General features: G+C 45.8%; 1 protein-coding gene across 5 annotated transcripts in view; it reads left to right on the top strand.

Moving 5' to 3' along the window:
- Positions 1–16,511, top strand: part of LOC137428985 (anion exchange protein 2) — a 155,961-nt gene that overhangs the window by 128,905 nt on the left and 10,545 nt on the right. For all 5 annotated transcript variants that reach the window (XM_068118930.2, XM_068118933.2, XM_068118932.2 and 2 more), the window contains 8 exons: positions 1,230–1,413; positions 5,416–5,551; positions 7,334–7,526; positions 7,616–7,724; positions 7,894–8,078; positions 8,356–8,572; positions 14,718–14,942; positions 15,559–15,707. In XM_068118930.2, the coding sequence (XP_067975031.2) occupies positions 1,230–1,413; positions 5,416–5,551; positions 7,334–7,526; positions 7,616–7,724; positions 7,894–8,078; positions 8,356–8,572; positions 14,718–14,942; positions 15,559–15,707 (1,398 nt within the window). The remainder of the gene's footprint in view (positions 1–1,229; positions 1,414–5,415; positions 5,552–7,333; positions 7,527–7,615; positions 7,725–7,893; positions 8,079–8,355; positions 8,573–14,717; positions 14,943–15,558; positions 15,708–16,511) is intronic.

Here is a 16,511-nt window from a genome sequence, read left to right as displayed (position 1 = left end):
TTTTCAAATCGGGATGAGGTTTTTATAAAGTTTAACATTTTCAAATCGAGACGAGGTTTTTATAAAGTTTAACATTTTCAAATCGGGACGAGTTTTTCATAAAGTGTAACATTTTCAAATCGGGACGAGGTTTTTATAAAGTTTAACATTTTCAAATCGAGACGAGGTTTTTATAAAGTTTAACATTTTCAAATCGGGACGAGTTTTTCATAAAGTGTAACATTTTCAAATCGGGACGAGGTTTTCATAAAGTTTAACTTTTTAATTCGAGATGAGTTTTGAAAGGGAAAACCTTGTCCAAGGACCCTGCGGCGATCCCACCGAAGCCTTTCGCATAGCAAATGATCCTTGGCTAAGATTACCTGTGTGACAGAGAGCTGTTCTTGCTGATTACATTCTCTGATGACTGATCATCAAACCTGACGCCGTTATTTTTACCCACAAACTAACGGTTAATTAGACACGGTTTTGTTCAAAATCCTCCTTGGGGCTCAGTTTTGGTTTGTGAACTTATTTCTGATAATTGTTATGACTCATCAAGTCAGATTGTTAATTGAAGCTGCGTTTAATGTTTTGATAAATCAGGAATATTTGATTGTTGGAGGATGGGCAGTGCAGGACCCTCCGAGGGTATTTTAGGTCTTTGGATTGATGTCGCATGTGCAATTCGTTTCTGTCCATCGTCTGCTAACGTCCAGGTAACCCACGTTTAAAGGTATCCACCGATGTGCTCGTGCTTGTCCTGTATGAACGAACTCCTCCATGACCCTTAGACATTGTTGAGTTGATAAAATCGATGGGTCAATCGATGGCTCTTTCGATGCATTCAGGTTTTCCTTGCATACCTTCAGGGAGGTTGTAGTTGTGAATGTGGACGTTTTTTCCAGGTGAGGGAGGGGGGGGGGGGGGCATGGGGATATGGATAAATAGTAGTTTGGTGCTTCCTGCTCGGTCTTTTCCTTTTTGGTTTTCGGGCGAACCAGGTAAGTCTGAAACCCAGGTAGCTTCGTGTGTGCGGTCGTGTTTTGGTTTGTTGCTTTCTCCTGTTATAAATATTAGAGAGGCTTCAGGTATAATATTGTTTAAAATTGTTCACATTGTAATATCATGGTATTGGTATTTACCTCTTTTTAATGAGATTTCTGGTAGATGTGAGTGGTGCACACCTGGAATCACCATGACTCGGGTGAATATGCCGAGTCCCACAACAGGTGTACTCGTCTCCGCAGGTGTTTGTCGAGCTGAACGAGCTTATCATGGATGCCGACAAGCAGGAGCTGCAATGGCGCGAAACCGCTCGCTGGATCAAGTTTGAGGAGGACGTGGAGACCGAGACCGACCGCTGGGGCAAGCCCCACGTGGCTTCACTCACCTTCCGCTCGCTGCTCGAGCTTCGAAAAGCACTGGCGCACGGTGAGGGTCTTTGTGGTGGAGTGAGGGTCCTCGTGATCTGGGCGAGGGTCTTCGTGGTGGAGTGAGTGTCCTCGTGATCTGGGTGAGGGTCTTCGTGGTGGAGTGAGGGTCCTCGTGATCTGGGTGAGGGTCTTCGTGGTGGAGTGAGTGTCCTCGTGATCTGGGTGAGGGTCTTCGTGGTGGAGTGAGTGTCCTCGTGATCTGGGTGAGGGTCTTCGTGGTGGAGTGAGTGTCCTCGTGATCTGGTTGAGGATCTTCGTGGTGGAGTGAGGGTCCTCGTGATCTGGGTGAGTGTCTATGTGGTGGAGTGAGTGTCCTCGTGATCTGGGTGAGGATCTATGTGGTGTAGTGAGTGTCTATGTGGTGGAGTGAGTGTCCTCGTGATCTGGGTGAGTGTCTATGTAGTGGAGTGAGGGTCCTCGTGATCTGGGTGAGGATATATGTGGTGGAGTGAGTGTCTATGTGGTGAAGTGAGTGTCCTCGTGATCTGGGTGAGTGTCTATGTGGTGGAGTGAGGGTCTTCATGATCGGGGTGAGGATCTTCGTGGTCAGGGTGAGGGTCTTCATGATCAATGTGAGGGTCCTTGTGATCATTGTGAGGGTCTTCGTGATCAGTGTGAGGGTCTTCGTGGTGGAGTGAGAGTCCTCGTGATCTGGGTGAGGATCTTCGTGGTCAGGGTGAGGGTCTTCATGATCAATGTGAGGGTCTTTGTGATCATTGTGAGGGTCTTCGTGATCAGTGTGAGGGTCTTCGTGATCAGTGTGAGGGTCTTTGTGATCAGTGTGAGGGTCTTTGTGATCAGTGTGAGGGTCTTTGTGATCAGTGTGAGGGTCTTTGTGATCAGTGTGAGGGTCTTTGTGATCAGTGTGAGGGTCTTTGTGATCAGTGTGAGGGTCTTCGTGATCAGTGTGAGGGTCTTTGTGATGATGAAGGTGAGGGTCTTTGTGATGAGGGTGAGGGTCTTTGTGATGAGGGTGAGGGTCTTTGTGATGAGGGTGAGGGTCTTTGTGATGAGGGTGAGGGTCTTTGTGATGAGGCTGAGGATCTTTGTGATGAGGGCGAGGGTCTTTGTGATGAGGATGAGGGTCTTCGTAATGATGGTGAGGATCTATGTGATCAGTGTGAGGATCTTTGTGATCAGTGTGAGGGTCTTTGTGGTGAGGGTGATTTTCTTCGTGATGAGGGTAAGGGTCTTCGGGATCAGGCTGAGGATCTTCGTGATGTGGGTTAGGGTCTTCGTGATGAGGGTGAGGGTCTTTGTGATCTACGTAAGGATCTACGTGATCAGGCTGAGGGTCTTCGTGATGTGGGTTAGGGTCTTCGTGATGTGGGTGAGGGTCTTCGTGATCTACATAAGGATCTTCGTGATCAGGCTGAGGGTCTTCGTGATGTGGGTTAGGGTCTTCGTGATGTGGGTTAGGGTCTTCGTGATGTGGGTTAGGGTCTTCGTGATGTGGGTTAGGGTCTTTGTGGAGTGAGAGTCCTCGTGATCTGGGTGAGGATCTTCGTGATGTGGGTTATGGTCTTTGTGATGTGGGTTAGGGTCTTCGTGATGTGGGTTAGGGTCTTTGTGATGTGGGTTAGGGTCTTTGTGATGTGGGTTAGGGTCTTCGTGATGTGGGTTAGGGTCTTCGTGATGTGGGTTAGGGTCTTCGTGATGTGGGTTAGGGTCTTTGTGATGTGGGTTAGGGTCTTTGTGATGTGGGTTAGGGTCTTTGTGATGTGGGTTAGGGTCTTTGTGATGTGGGTTAGGGTCTTCGTGATGTGGGTTAGGGTCTTCGTGATGTGGGTTAAGGTCTTTGTGATGTGGGTTGGGGTCTTTGTGATGTGGGTTAGGGTCTTTGTGATGTGGGTTAGGGTCTTCGTGATGTGGGTTAGGGTCTTTGTGATGTGCGTGTGGGTCTTCGTGATGTGTTAGGGTCTTCGTGATGTGGGTTAGGGTCTTTGTGATGTGGGTTAGGGTCTTCGTGATGTGGGTTAGGATCTTCGTGGTGTGGGTTAGGATCTTCGTGATGTGGGTTAGGATCTTCGTGATGTGGGTTACGGTCTTCGTGATGTGGGTTAGGGTCTTCGTGATGTGGGTTAGGGTCTTCGTGATGTGCGTTAGGGTCTTCGTGATGTGGGTTAGGGTCTTCGTGATGTGGGTTAGGGTCTTCGTGATGTGGGTTAAGGTCTTCGTGATGTGGGTTAGGGTCTTTGTGATGTGGGTTACGGTCTTCGTGATGTGGGTTAGGGTCTTCGTGATGTGGGTTAGGGTCTTCGTGATGTGGGTTAGGATCTTCGTGATGTGGGTTACGGTCTTCGTGATGTGGGTTACGGTCTTCGTGATGTGGGTGTGGGTCTGCGTGATGTGAGTTAAGGTCTTCGTGATCAGGATAAACGTGCAGGAGCTACTTGGAAAGGTGGAATTGTTTTGAATTTGAACGTTAAACGCGGGAAACGTAAGACCGTTTCGAGGTGACATGACCCCCAGCTGGTGGTGCGTTCCCCGTTGACATTTCGAGTCCGCCATTGAACCCCAATTCGTCACCCCAGCTCCGGACCTCGTGCGAGCATAGCGCAGATTTTGCTGCAGGTCCGAATCCAGATCCGGTCTTTCAGTGGATACAAAACGTTAATTGTTTACTTGGCAGAGGTATGCTCTCTACCTGGTTCCGTTGTAGTTACCCTCTGTGTTAACTTTCCGTCGAATGAAAGAGTAAATAAGTTAACACCTTCAGCCGTCGTAAACCGTGTGAGCGTAGGTTCATCGTCCTGTGTACGTACATTGGGCAGTAAACAATTATTGAAATACCGGTACCTGTTCTCTCTACCACAGGTAGAGAAATACCGGTACCACAGCCCCTGTTATGGGGTTCGTTAATGTCGTCAATCGGAAATACAAACCACGTGGTGGATAAGTCCACGTGACGTTATTGTGGCATCGGCGACGTCGCCATTTTGTTGTTGATGCACATAGAGGGTGAAGTTTGGATTTAGTGGGACCGACAGATGTCAGATTTGACGATTTTCCTCATCTCCGTAATAATATGTAATACAAAGATGCTGTCGCTCCCTGTTACTCTGATTGGCTGTGTGAGGTGAGGTGCAATGTGATTGGCTGTGTGAGGTGAGGTGCAATGTGATTGGCTGTGAGGTGAGGTGCAATGTGATTGGCTGTGTGAGGTGAGGTGCAATGTGATTGGCTGTGTGGGGTGAGGTGCAATGTGATTGGCTGTGAGGTGAGGTGCAATGTGATTGGCTGTGAGGTGAGGTGCAATGTGATTGGCTGTGAGGTGAGGTGCAATGTGATTGGCTGTGTGAGGTGAGGTGCAATGTGATTGGCTGTGTGAGGTGAGGTGCAATGTGATTGGCTGTGTGAGGTGAGGTGCAATGTGATTGGCTGTGTGAGCTGAGGTGCAATGTGATTGGCTGTGTGAGGTGAGGTGCAATGTGATTGGCTGTGTGAGGTGAGGTGCAATGTGATTGGCTGTGTATGAGGTGAGGTGCAATGTGATTGGCTTTGTGTGAAGTGAGGTGCAATGTGATTGGCTGTGTGTGAGGTGCAATGTGATTGGCTGTGTGTGAGGTGAGGTGCAATGTGATTGGCTGTGTGAGGTGAGGTGCAATGTGATTGGCTGTGTGCGGTGAGGTGCAATGTGATTGGCTTTGTGTGAGGTGAGGTGCAATGTGATTGGCTGTGAGGTGAGGTGCAATGTGATTGGCTGTGTGTGAGGTGAGGTGCAATGTGATTGGCTTTGTGTGAAGTGAGGTGCAATGTGATTGGCTGTGTGAGGTGAGGTGCAATGTGATTGGCTGTGTGTGAGGTGAGGTGCAATGTGATTGGCTGTGTGAGGCGAGGCGCAATGTGATTGGCTGTGTGTGAGGTGAGGTGCAATGTGATTGGCTTTGTGTGAAGTGAGGTGCAATGTGATTGGCTGTGTTTAAAATATTAAATGAAGGTTTGAATTGGTTATTGGTGAAACCCTACTCCTTCTCGATGCATTACCTTCCTCCAATAGGAACTGTACTGCTAGACCTGAAACAGAGCACTCTTTCGGGGATCGCCCATCAGGTGGTCGAACAGATGATCATTGAAGACCAAATCACGGAATCGGATCGTGCAAAAGTACTTCGAGCACTTTTGCTTAAACACAGGTAAACTGATGATCAATTGATGTGTGTGTGTGTGTGTGTGTGTGTGTGTGTGTGTGTGTGTGTGTGTGTGTGTGTGTGTGTGTGTGTGTGTGTGTGTGTGTGTGTGTGTGTGTGTGTGTGTGTGTGTGTGTGTGTGTGTGTGTGTGTGTGTGTGTGTGTGTGTGTGTGCGTGCGTGCGTGCGGGTGTGTGACAGACAGTTAGTCACGAGTGGAGGTGAGCGGTGATTCTGGATTTTGGGAATTCCACTACAAGGGGGCTGAGGCTTTGACAAGCTTTGAGGCAGGGGGTGGGGGACAAAGCATGTTTTTGGTACAAGACCAAAAAGGAGGTGGTGGAGCACAGAGAGCGCCAACCTAACCTGTCTGCGATGTGAAAGAGGAAGGCCCATAAACTCAGCCTTATTTCAGGAGATTCCAATGATGTTGGAGGCCTTGGTTTACATGGTTTCGAGTTGGGCAAGGCGTGAGGCAGGGGCACCAGCCCAGGGGGAAGAGCAGTACTCAACCAAACTGCAGATTGAGGCCTTGAAGGTGTAGAGGTGTTCAGTTGTGCCAAGGAAGGACTTTGTATGATGGAGGATGCCCAGTCGGTGACTGGCTTTGGAGGCCAGCTTAGAAATGTGGTTTGCCTAAAGAAAGATCATGTCTGATATTGAGACCCAGTGGTTTGAGTGACTGAACTTACTCAATAAGATTGTTGAGAGAGAGAGAGAGAGAGAGAGAGAGAGAGAGAGACAGACAGACAGACAGACAGACAGACAGAGACAGACAGACACAGACACACACACAGACACACACACAGACACACAGACAGACACCTGTCGAGGTCTGGCAATTCCTTGTCCTTGAGAAACTCCAAAAGGGCTCTATCTGAAGGATGAGGGATGTCATGGCAAAGGGTGGAATCAGCAAATAGATAACGGGTTTTTCCAGAGAGTCAGATATATCCTTGATGAAGAGTAGGAATAGGACTGGGTCTAGAACATTGCTTTGAGAAACTCCAGCCTTGACAGGTAGAGGAGATTAAATTATTCCCATGAGAGTAGAGGAAGTCAGTAAGTCTTGTGTGGAGTTGACCTTAGATGCTGTAGGAAGAGAGTTTAGAGAGCAAGGTGGGGTGCCAGACTATCATAAGCTCGAGATGTGTCTAGAGAGACGGCCTTGATCTCATGTCTGACATTGAAAGCCTCAATCCATTGTTAGGTGAGTAAAGGCAGCATGCCCAAGGTAGAGTGGCCAGGTCTGAATCCAAATTGATGATCTGAGATGACAGAGAAAATGAAGAATGTTTTTTAATATGAACTGCGATTATGGATTCCATGATCTTGCTGATGATTGGAAGTAAGCCGATCGATCGGTCAGTAGTTAAGGCGCTTGTTTTTTGCACCTTATTTATGTAATGTGATGTTGGCTGACTGCCTAATATATGCAAGATGACCTTGTACCTTAGGGCAAATTATTGGGTCAAAAGAGCAGAAAGGATGTGTAGAGCAGGTTTTTAGGACACCTGAGTTGATGCCATCCAGTCCAGTTGCAAAATCAGAGTAAGGTGTCACCAAAAATTTCTATACCTTCTCAGGTGCAAAAGAAAGAGTCCAGGAGCCGTTGGGTACAATTGAGTAGGATGGGTACAGAGAGCAGGCACTTGCATTGTTGCTAGCTCGCAGAGCCCTTTGCACCACATGAATTGTTCCTACGTCTTCTCAATTTTATCTATGCCCTGTTGGTATTAAGGTATTTGCTTGACCAACATTTTTGTTGTTGTTGTTGTTCCCATAATAGACATCCCAATGATGATAAGGAGGCAGGTGGCCATTTTTTTCCTCGGACGTTGTCGGCCACAAATCTGGGTTCGCTGTTGGGTCCAGGCAGCAGTCATCCTTCACAGAACAATACGGCCGAGCCTTGTGTCACCGATCCACTCGTAGGGGAGGTGTCTGTGGAAATTGGTGATGCACGACACGAGGGCGTTGAGGTTTGTCACAGTCCTGGCTCACACAGCAATTTGTTTCCTCTGGGCTTCTGGATAATTGGACCAACAATGTCATGTGCTTTTTTATGCAGAAGGACGGTTCTGTGCCAATTAGCGATGGTCACTACAACAAGTCCAGGGGAGATCTCAAGCTTCTTGAGAAGATCCCTTTTGGTGCTGAAGCCACAGTGGTTCTTGTAGGTATGTTTTATTACTGGCAAGTGTTTGCTTTGAACAACAGGTTATGTGGAGGTGGTATGGTTAATTTTGTTGTTGTGTTTTGCTGTAATGATGATCACGTCACCTGATGTCGCCTTTGAGGAATTTATCATACTTTTCCAATGTCACCTTCCTCGGCAAACCCATGCAGGCTGCGTAGAGTTCCTGGATTCCCCAGTCATGTCTTTCGTGCGTCTCGGTGAGGGAGTGCTTCTGGAATCGGTTTTGGAGGTGCCAGTGCCCGTGCGCTTTCTCTTCATCATGCTCGGTCCAAGCGGGAGCACCCTGGACTACCATGAGATCGGCCGTTCCATCTCGACTCTCATGTCTGACAAGGTACACGTGCTACGGATGCCAACTTTTTGTGTTCTGATGTGATCTTTGACCTCACTGGAATTTCCATGCAAGGTTCCACAATTTCTAAGATGACATTCTTCAAATGCAGAAAACGTGGCTGTTCGGAGTGTAAACACTTATTTATTAATTTATTTCCAGAAAATTATGTGAAATGACTGGACATTGTGCATGTGTGTGTCATTATGATCTTATCATCTAAAGAGGTGGACCCCAACGTAGTTTTGCCATTCGCTGCCTGCTCATGTTTCCATCGCAGGACTTCCATGATTCAGCGTACCTAGCTGATGAGAGGCAGGACCTCCTGGCTGCCATCACACTCTTCCTGGATTGCAGTATTGTAATTCCGCCATCAGAGGTGTCCAATGAAGGCTTGCTCGGCTCACTCGCAACCTTCCAGAAAGAAATGCTCCAGAAACGGCGTCTCGAGGATGAGATTAAGCAGATGAAAAAGACATCCACTGAGAATAAAATAGGTGATTATTTATTCCTTTCACATTTCCTTCTCACTCAGCTTAATCTTTCTCATCTGTTTTTCATTCCCCACTCTTTATTCTTTATTCTCAAAGAGATCAGAGCTGTTTAACACAACACTTCCTAAGCAAAGATGCTGTGTGCCCCTAGGGCCTCGGCCCTTCTATCACATTCTCTGCCAATGACGCCAGTGGCTCATTCTCACCATGTTTTGAACCATTCTCATTGACTGCCTTTCCACCTAACCCCCCACTTCATTCCTCTAAAGTCTAAACTATGCCTTCAATGATTTGGATGCAGAGACACGCTCAACCCGATTGACTAGCCACGGAAACTGATCGTACAGTATTCTATAGCACTGTACATCACCACGTTTTCCATTATGACGTTGTACTCGCCCATGCTTCCTGGTTTGCCATTGTCAGATTTTACTTTACCCTATATTTACAGCCAGCATCTAGCCTCAAACATAATAAAATCCTAAATAATAGGCATTAACTCCACAGCGAATTCGAAGTATGTCAGCATAAAACTGTACAACGTACATCAATCAATACACCACTTGAGAAAAGTAATTCGTAAATAATTTGGGGCAGCCATCTTGTTATGCCTCCGCCGACGAAGTCGCCTGAGGCATTTTTGTTTTCAAGTTGTCCATCCGTGCGTCCATGATAAGTTTTCGTTACTACGATAACTTAGGAACGGCTGAATGGATGTATAATGATGTAGAGATGAACTGATTAGATTTTAGGGTCACAAGGTCAAAGGTCAGAGGTCGTGTCAGGTAAAAATGTGATAACTTGCGAACAGCTCAAGGGATTTAAATCAAACTTGGTACAAGTATGTATAATGTTGTAATAATGTGAGCGGATGTATATCGGTCGACGTAGCGCTGTTTCAGTGTCGTCGTTGTGTTTATTCATCATTTTAATTGTATGGTATCTGTCATCACTACAGTTTTGTTTATTAATCATGTTTGGTCATTTTTATCACTAAACTAGATGGTATTCATAGAATACTTACTTACCCCGTGCAGTCAACTTGGTACGGGCCAGCTCCTGTTCGTGAACGTTTCTTTTTTTTTTCTTTGATCCAATATGGCTGCCAGACCACGTGAGCGATGACATCATAAATTTATATTCTCTAATATAATTGTTGCATCGGTCACGCTCAATAAATTTCAAACTGATCAGACTAAGCGTTGGCCCTGTCAAGTTATGACGTCATAATTATGGCACAAATGACGTCATCGTTAACAACACCTATTCCCCATATGGAGTTCTTTACAATGAGCCATGTTTCTATTTTTTCCATGCAGCGGTTTTGGAGATATAGAGGTGCAACATTTTTTGGTTTTTCCAAAATTGCGCCTGTACCACATGACCTATGACGTCATGATTATCGTTAAAATATTCTAAAGGAGGAGGTGCTCCTGTGGTGAAAATTTCATGTCCATCAGACCAACAGTTGCTGAAATTTTAAAAATAATGATCGGATGGATAAGTGTTGTATTTGTCGAATTATGTATGACATCATAACGAAGGCACCGATGCATCATCATTAACAGCTTATTCCCCATGGGGAGTAGTTGACAATGTGCCAGGTCTCAATTTTTTCAATGGAGTGGTTTCAGAGATATAGAGGTGCGAAGTTTTTCCAAGATGGCGCCTGTACCACGTGACCTATGGTGTCATAATAATCATTAAAATATTCTACAGGAGGAGGCCCTCCTATGGTAAAAATTACATGTCAATTAGACCAACGGTTGCCGAGAATATGATTTTTTAAAATGCAGACACGGCACACGGCACACACACTCAACTGAATGCTTAACCCCGCTTTTCGCTTCGCGAGCGCAGGGTAATGATTCAAAATCGGGGGAGAGCACCAATCAAACAACAGTGACTTCTTCTTCCTCTTTAATCAGAACTGAATCACCATATCCTGAACCATTTGTTAAATGGTGCGATTTAATGGAAGTTTTAAAAATTGACTTTTCATTTAAATATCTCTAAGTGAATTAAAATCAATGGAGTGGAAGTTGCACTGACAGTACAGCATCAGTTTTCGTCTTCTTCCACACACAGAACAAACCAAAACACGAGTCGTACTTTTCTGTCAGATCAAACTTTAATCACCAATATATGTACAGTGCGGTATTGACAGGATGGTCAATCCCAGGTATGGAGATGGCCCTGGATTCCAGACTGTATTAAGTACTCGAGATATGTCCAGAGGGACGGCCCTGATGTCATGTCTTACATTGAGGGCCTCCATCCATTGTTGGGAGAGTCGAAGCAGCATGTCCAAGGTGGAGTGACCCGGTCTGAAACCGAACTAATGAGCTGAGATGAGGCCATTGGAGAAAAGGAAATATGTGATTTCAACTGCATTGATACATTTCATGACATTTCTGATGATTGGATGTATGCTGATAGGTCTGTGGTTAATGAATCTACAGGAGGAGGCTTGTATGACCATATGGAGTACACGTAAGGGGTTCGGTTTTTACACATTGTTCATGTAAAGCGGTGATGTTGGCTGATTTTCAAGCAGTGGAAAAATGATTGAAGGCACATGATTGGGTGAAGAAGGTAGAGAGAGGATGCGCAAGGGCAGCAGAGCAGGTTTTTAGGACACGTGAGCTGATGATGTCCAGTCCAGTTGCGGAGTCGTAGTTGAGGGTTGAAATAAACTTCTCCACATTCTCAGGTGCAAACGATAGAGTCCAGGAGCAGTTGGGTACGACTGGCCATGGTGGGTACAGGAAGTGTGGTTGGGAACACAAGAATTCGAAGCAAACACAAAATTGAGGCATTCAGCCTTCTCACGAGCAGAGTTTGCTGTGGGGAGTGGATGGAAGGGATGGAGGGAGAGCTTACTCCAGAGAGCTTTTGACGAAGGAAGCAAGTTTGAAAGTTCCGTCTTCAGTTTGGCCAGATGGTGGTTTGTTGTTTTTGCTGTTATTGTGGGCTTTGTGGAATGATTTGAAATTGTCTTCAGTTATATTGGCCATCCATAAAGAGAGAGCAAGTTGCTTAAAGGCAACTGCCTCACCGCAGGATCCGGGGCGAGAGGATGGGTATGATAACTAAAGACAATATGGGATGGATCTGCGCATGAGGGAGTGGAGGAATTCCACGACTGAGTTAATATCTGGGGCAGTAGATATCCGAGACCAGTCCTGAAGAGGGATGGTTGCCTGCTGTCCCTGCCACTCAGCCTGAGTGAACTGCCAGACTCGCCAGTGCTGAGGCAGATTTCTGATAATAGCCAGAGACATGTTGACTTCTCCACATTCTCAGGTGCAAACGATAGAGTCCAAGAGCAGTTGGGTGGGTACACGTGATCAGCCAAACAATTGGAGTAGTGGAAGAACAGAAGACATTAGCAGGAATGCTTGTCGTTACTAAGTCCATGAGGACTTGGAAAGACCTTGAGGCTTTTGAGGAGGTTCTGTGGTTTGTGCAAAAAAATGGATGGCATCATAGCCCATTAAAACGGGATATGGCTGCTTCACATTGCCTTTGTGTCTTCAGATATATGGATTTAATATATGAGATAATCTAGAGCCTGACATATTTCCAGTGTAATGGATGCTAAGGTATGGGAATGAAGCGTGGTTTGACTAAACTGTAGAGGTCACTATGGTATCAAAAGTAGCCATTTGAGTATGACAAAGATCTCCTTTTAGAAAGGAGAGGGATAACTCTTAGTCTTCTGTTATAACATCTTGTCTTCACCAAACGTCATTACATGTTGGTTGGTAGAGATCTTCGGCATGCTCATCTGACTCTAGGTGAATGTGGCGTGAGGGCCAATGACCTCAAATCCATATTGTCACCGTATAACATGTCAAATACTGTCTGTCTATTTGGATTAAAGCCTCGTGTTGGCTTAATAGTTGACGTGGCTGGCTTAAGATCGTAGGGTCTTGGGTTTTAGCCCTTATTCCCCATTGAATTAACACCAGATGGGTTGACTCAGCCTGTCATTCCTCCGAGGTCTGCAAAATGAGTACCAGATTACTGGAAACAGGGGGCACTGCATCAGCGACACAGCCATGCTTCCAGAAATGATGCAACCAGCATACACAGGCTGCATACGAAATAATAATAAGAGATAGCCCTCCCCGTTCCCTGTTCCCTCTCGCCCCCTTAGTGGGCTGACGGTCATTTGTTGTGGTTGTAATTCAGACCCCTGCTGATTTGGGGGGGGGGGGGCATCCTTGGGAGCTCCCTGCTCCAAAATCGAAAAATCTAAGACCGAGTGATTATGTGGCCCATTGAGTGGAAGGGTTGTATCGGGTTTCACTGCAATCGGTTGGTAAAAAATGGACGAGTATGGATCCGATGTTTCAGGGTGTAAACCCCCTTCCCTCCCCCACCCCCCCCCCCTCTTTTTCCCAGAATCCCTCACAATCTGAAATCAAAAAATTTAAGCCTGAGCGAATGTGCGAGCCATCGAGTAGAAGGATTGTATTGTGTTTCAGAGCAATCGGTTGGTAAATAAGGGACGAGTAGGGATCCAAAGATTGGGGTTAACCCCCCACCTCCCCCCCCCCTTGGGAAAACATGAATATAAATCGAAAAATTGAAGCCTGAGCGATTGTGCGGGGCTACTGTCTTGTATGCATGTGTCAAGTTTCAGAACAATGAGCAGGGAGACGAGGGAGGAGTAGCAAAATGGCAAAAAGGTTAACGGACGGACGGGACAGACAGACATACAGAGATCAAAACCCATTTTATAAATGAATCTCTTTGAGTCGTGTTGTGTGAGATTTCTGGGAAATAATTAACAACTTTGCCAAGTATTAACTCTAGCATCACTTTTTGCAGCGTGGTGCGACACTGCGCCTCAGAGTCCCAGTAACATCGCTATTCTCAGAATCTCAGAGTGAATCAGAATAATGAATCTCAGATTGGGAATGCTCTCATCTTCCTCTCCCACTGGGCATCAGCAATGAGGAATGGATCAAAATTAGAAACTAAAGATAACTTGTAGTGTAAGTTCTGTTTCAAGTTCTCAAAATGGTTAACGGCATCATTTTTACTGTGACATCACTGTTATGGCAACGATGTGAATTTGACAAAATGAAGTCTGCGGACTTAACAAAAAGTCTAATGAATGCGCTATCCGGATATAGTTTACCTGATGGCTGGTCACGTACACATGAAACACTCGTCCAGTACACATGGAACACTTCTGTTCCTCTTGTTAGGCCCACGGGTGCTTGGGTTTAACGGAGGAGGCTACCTCAGCAGTTTAGAAGGATTTACTGCTCGTCGTGCACATATGGAGTCTCTAACCAAAACACAAGTCATGGTTTTCCATCAGATCAAACGTTAATTAGCAGCACATGGTGGGTGCAGCAAGGGAAAGAGGGGCAAGCCCTGCCCACAAAGTCGGTAACCGTCGGCCCACATCATTTCCCTAGCAACTGACAACAACCCATACTGCTGCAGTGTAGAGTGTATATTCGGCAAGTGTTTATTCACATTTCCTTCCATTATTTATTTATTTTATGACTTACACACCATTATGAGGTCTAATCCAATTCTCTGTCGTTTTGTGACTATGAAAACGTGACGTTTTTTTGACGTTTTTACAAGTCTGACTTTGTCACTGCTCAAGAGTTTACACCCCTTGACATGAAACCGAATAATGGTGTGAATGAGGTCGAGGTGTCCTCCTTATGCCTGGCTGGCACGCAGGCAGAACATTGTACCTGACGTTCGACTAGTTAGGGTAGGAATTTGTAATTTAGCAGAACACCAGCTTGCCTACTTTTTGTGATGGACATCGTGGGATTTTTTTAACGTCCACCAACAAATGCTGGCAGATGGGACGCTCGTTTTATGGGCTGGCAGATGGGACGCTGGCAGACGTCCATCCGAGGGACGGCACGCACTGATGAAACACCGGTCTGGATTCAAACCCAGGCTAGACACCGTAGCGGAGCGTGCGTGTAGCTCTAGGCCATCCTGCCACCCTTGTTCCTTATTCATCCACGTACTCCTTGTTCATTTGTCTGCTCTTTGTTCCCTCGCTCCTAATTGCCATTCTGTTTATATACACTGACCATCAAAACCTCTTCTCACCCAACCTACTTTCTCTCCTCTCGTTCCTCCCTCTCTTGACCCACAGCCCCATTGTGGTCTGGTAAGAAACTGCCAGCCGATGCTAAGCCAGAGGCTGATCCCCTGCAGCGCACTCACCGTCCCTTTGGGGGCTTGGTCGAGGATGTTCGACGTCGCTACCCAAAGTATGTGAGCGACCTGCAGGACGCCCTCAACCCTCAGTGCCTCGCTGCTGTCATCTTCATCTACTTCGCCGCCCTATCTCCCGCCATCACCTTCGGGGGGCTGCTTGGTGCGGGGAGGGATGGGAGGGGCAGTTGGAACGGGGAAGGAATGTTTTCTGCTAAAGAGCATTTAAAATGGTAGACGGGATTGGGGGAAGGGTGCATTTGGAGATAGTGAAGTGGGAGAATGTGAAAATTTTTATGTTATCAGATGAAGGGTAAAAAAAAAAAAGGGAATTGTTTTATCACACATGATAAATGCTGCAGAAGAGATCATTAGAAGGGAATGTTGATTAAGAGATGAAACAAGTCTAATTCTCAATTCCCAGATGGATATTTATTTTACCGCACCTGTATACCTCTTTCTGTCATTGTATATCATCTGTCTAAATATAGAGGATTTCTACTGCTGACCCCCTAGTTATTGCTCCCCTATTGGTTTCACCAGAGGGACTATAATTTTGTTCTACGTCCGTCTGTCCGGCCCACCTGTGGTTTTCCAGAATTCTCCCCCTTACCCTTTAACATATTCAACTGAAACTTGGAACGTGGCTTTATTATGATAAATTACAGAACGAGTTCGAGTAGAACATTCAGTGGGACCGGTAGGGAACATGTGTCGCAAAGCAGTCTTGACATAGAGTAACTATTTGTTATGTTTGTTCTTCACCATCTCGATGACAGGTGAGAAGACAAATGGCCTGATTGGTGTGTCCGAGCTCATCATTGCAACTTCCATCCAGAGCATTCTTTTCTCCCTTCTCTGTGCTCAACCGTTGCTCATCATCGGTTTTACCGGTCCTCTGCTCGTCTTTGAGGAAGCGTATTACAAAGTAACTACAATGCTGTGGCTGCTTTTACCATGTGACCCGCTCAGCCAATAGTCATTTATTTTTCTCTGATAAATTGAGCATTTTACGCTCTAAAACATTTACCTGCCATGTGCGTACTCGGTAAAGTTTGAAACTTTGATTGTAAAGTAATTTTATTTGAGTTGGTAATCACTTGGTAAATGTTCTTGTGGTATCCATAATGTTATACCTACCTGAAGGTAGCTGCCTCTATCTCATGGAGAAATGGAGACCATGAGGTGTATGGGGATTATCCCTCCAGGGCATGTCAATAAGGAATTAACAACATGGAATTTTCGCATTATGACACTAATCCACAATACCCTTGATAAATAAAGGGAAACGAAAAGTTAAATAACTAGAAACACCCACTACCTACCTACGTGACCAACAAGGGGGAAGGGGCAACTTTATTTCAAGTTGTACAACTTCTAGGAGTTTTTTTTGTTTTTTTTTTAAGTCACACCGTCCAGTTTTCAAGTTATTCTGTCCAACGGTGGTGGTAGTGCATTCGTTGTTGTTCTCTTATTCTTCCCTTTATAAGGGGTATATACAATACATTGGCAGGTAGCAGGTAGTGAACATATTCATGTTGAAAGATTGGTCTTCAAAACCTACCTTTATGAAGGGGGACAGACATCTGCACAAACACACAAACTGACATTTTGTTTTATAACTCTCTTTCTGCTTTATAACAGATATAACATAAACTGACATCACTCTCTTCAATCCCACTCCTCCCTCCAGGTCTTTAAAACACCTGTTCACCACCATCTCTTATCTTCC

The sequence above is a fragment of the Myxine glutinosa genome, chromosome 6 (genome assembly GCF_964187855.1).
Source record: "Myxine glutinosa chromosome 6, kmMyxGlut1.1, whole genome shotgun sequence".
NCBI lineage: Eukaryota > Metazoa > Chordata > Myxini > Myxiniformes > Myxinidae > Myxine > Myxine glutinosa.
Note: the sequence above shows the minus strand (reverse complement) of the source record. Positions and strands in the feature narration are given on the sequence as shown.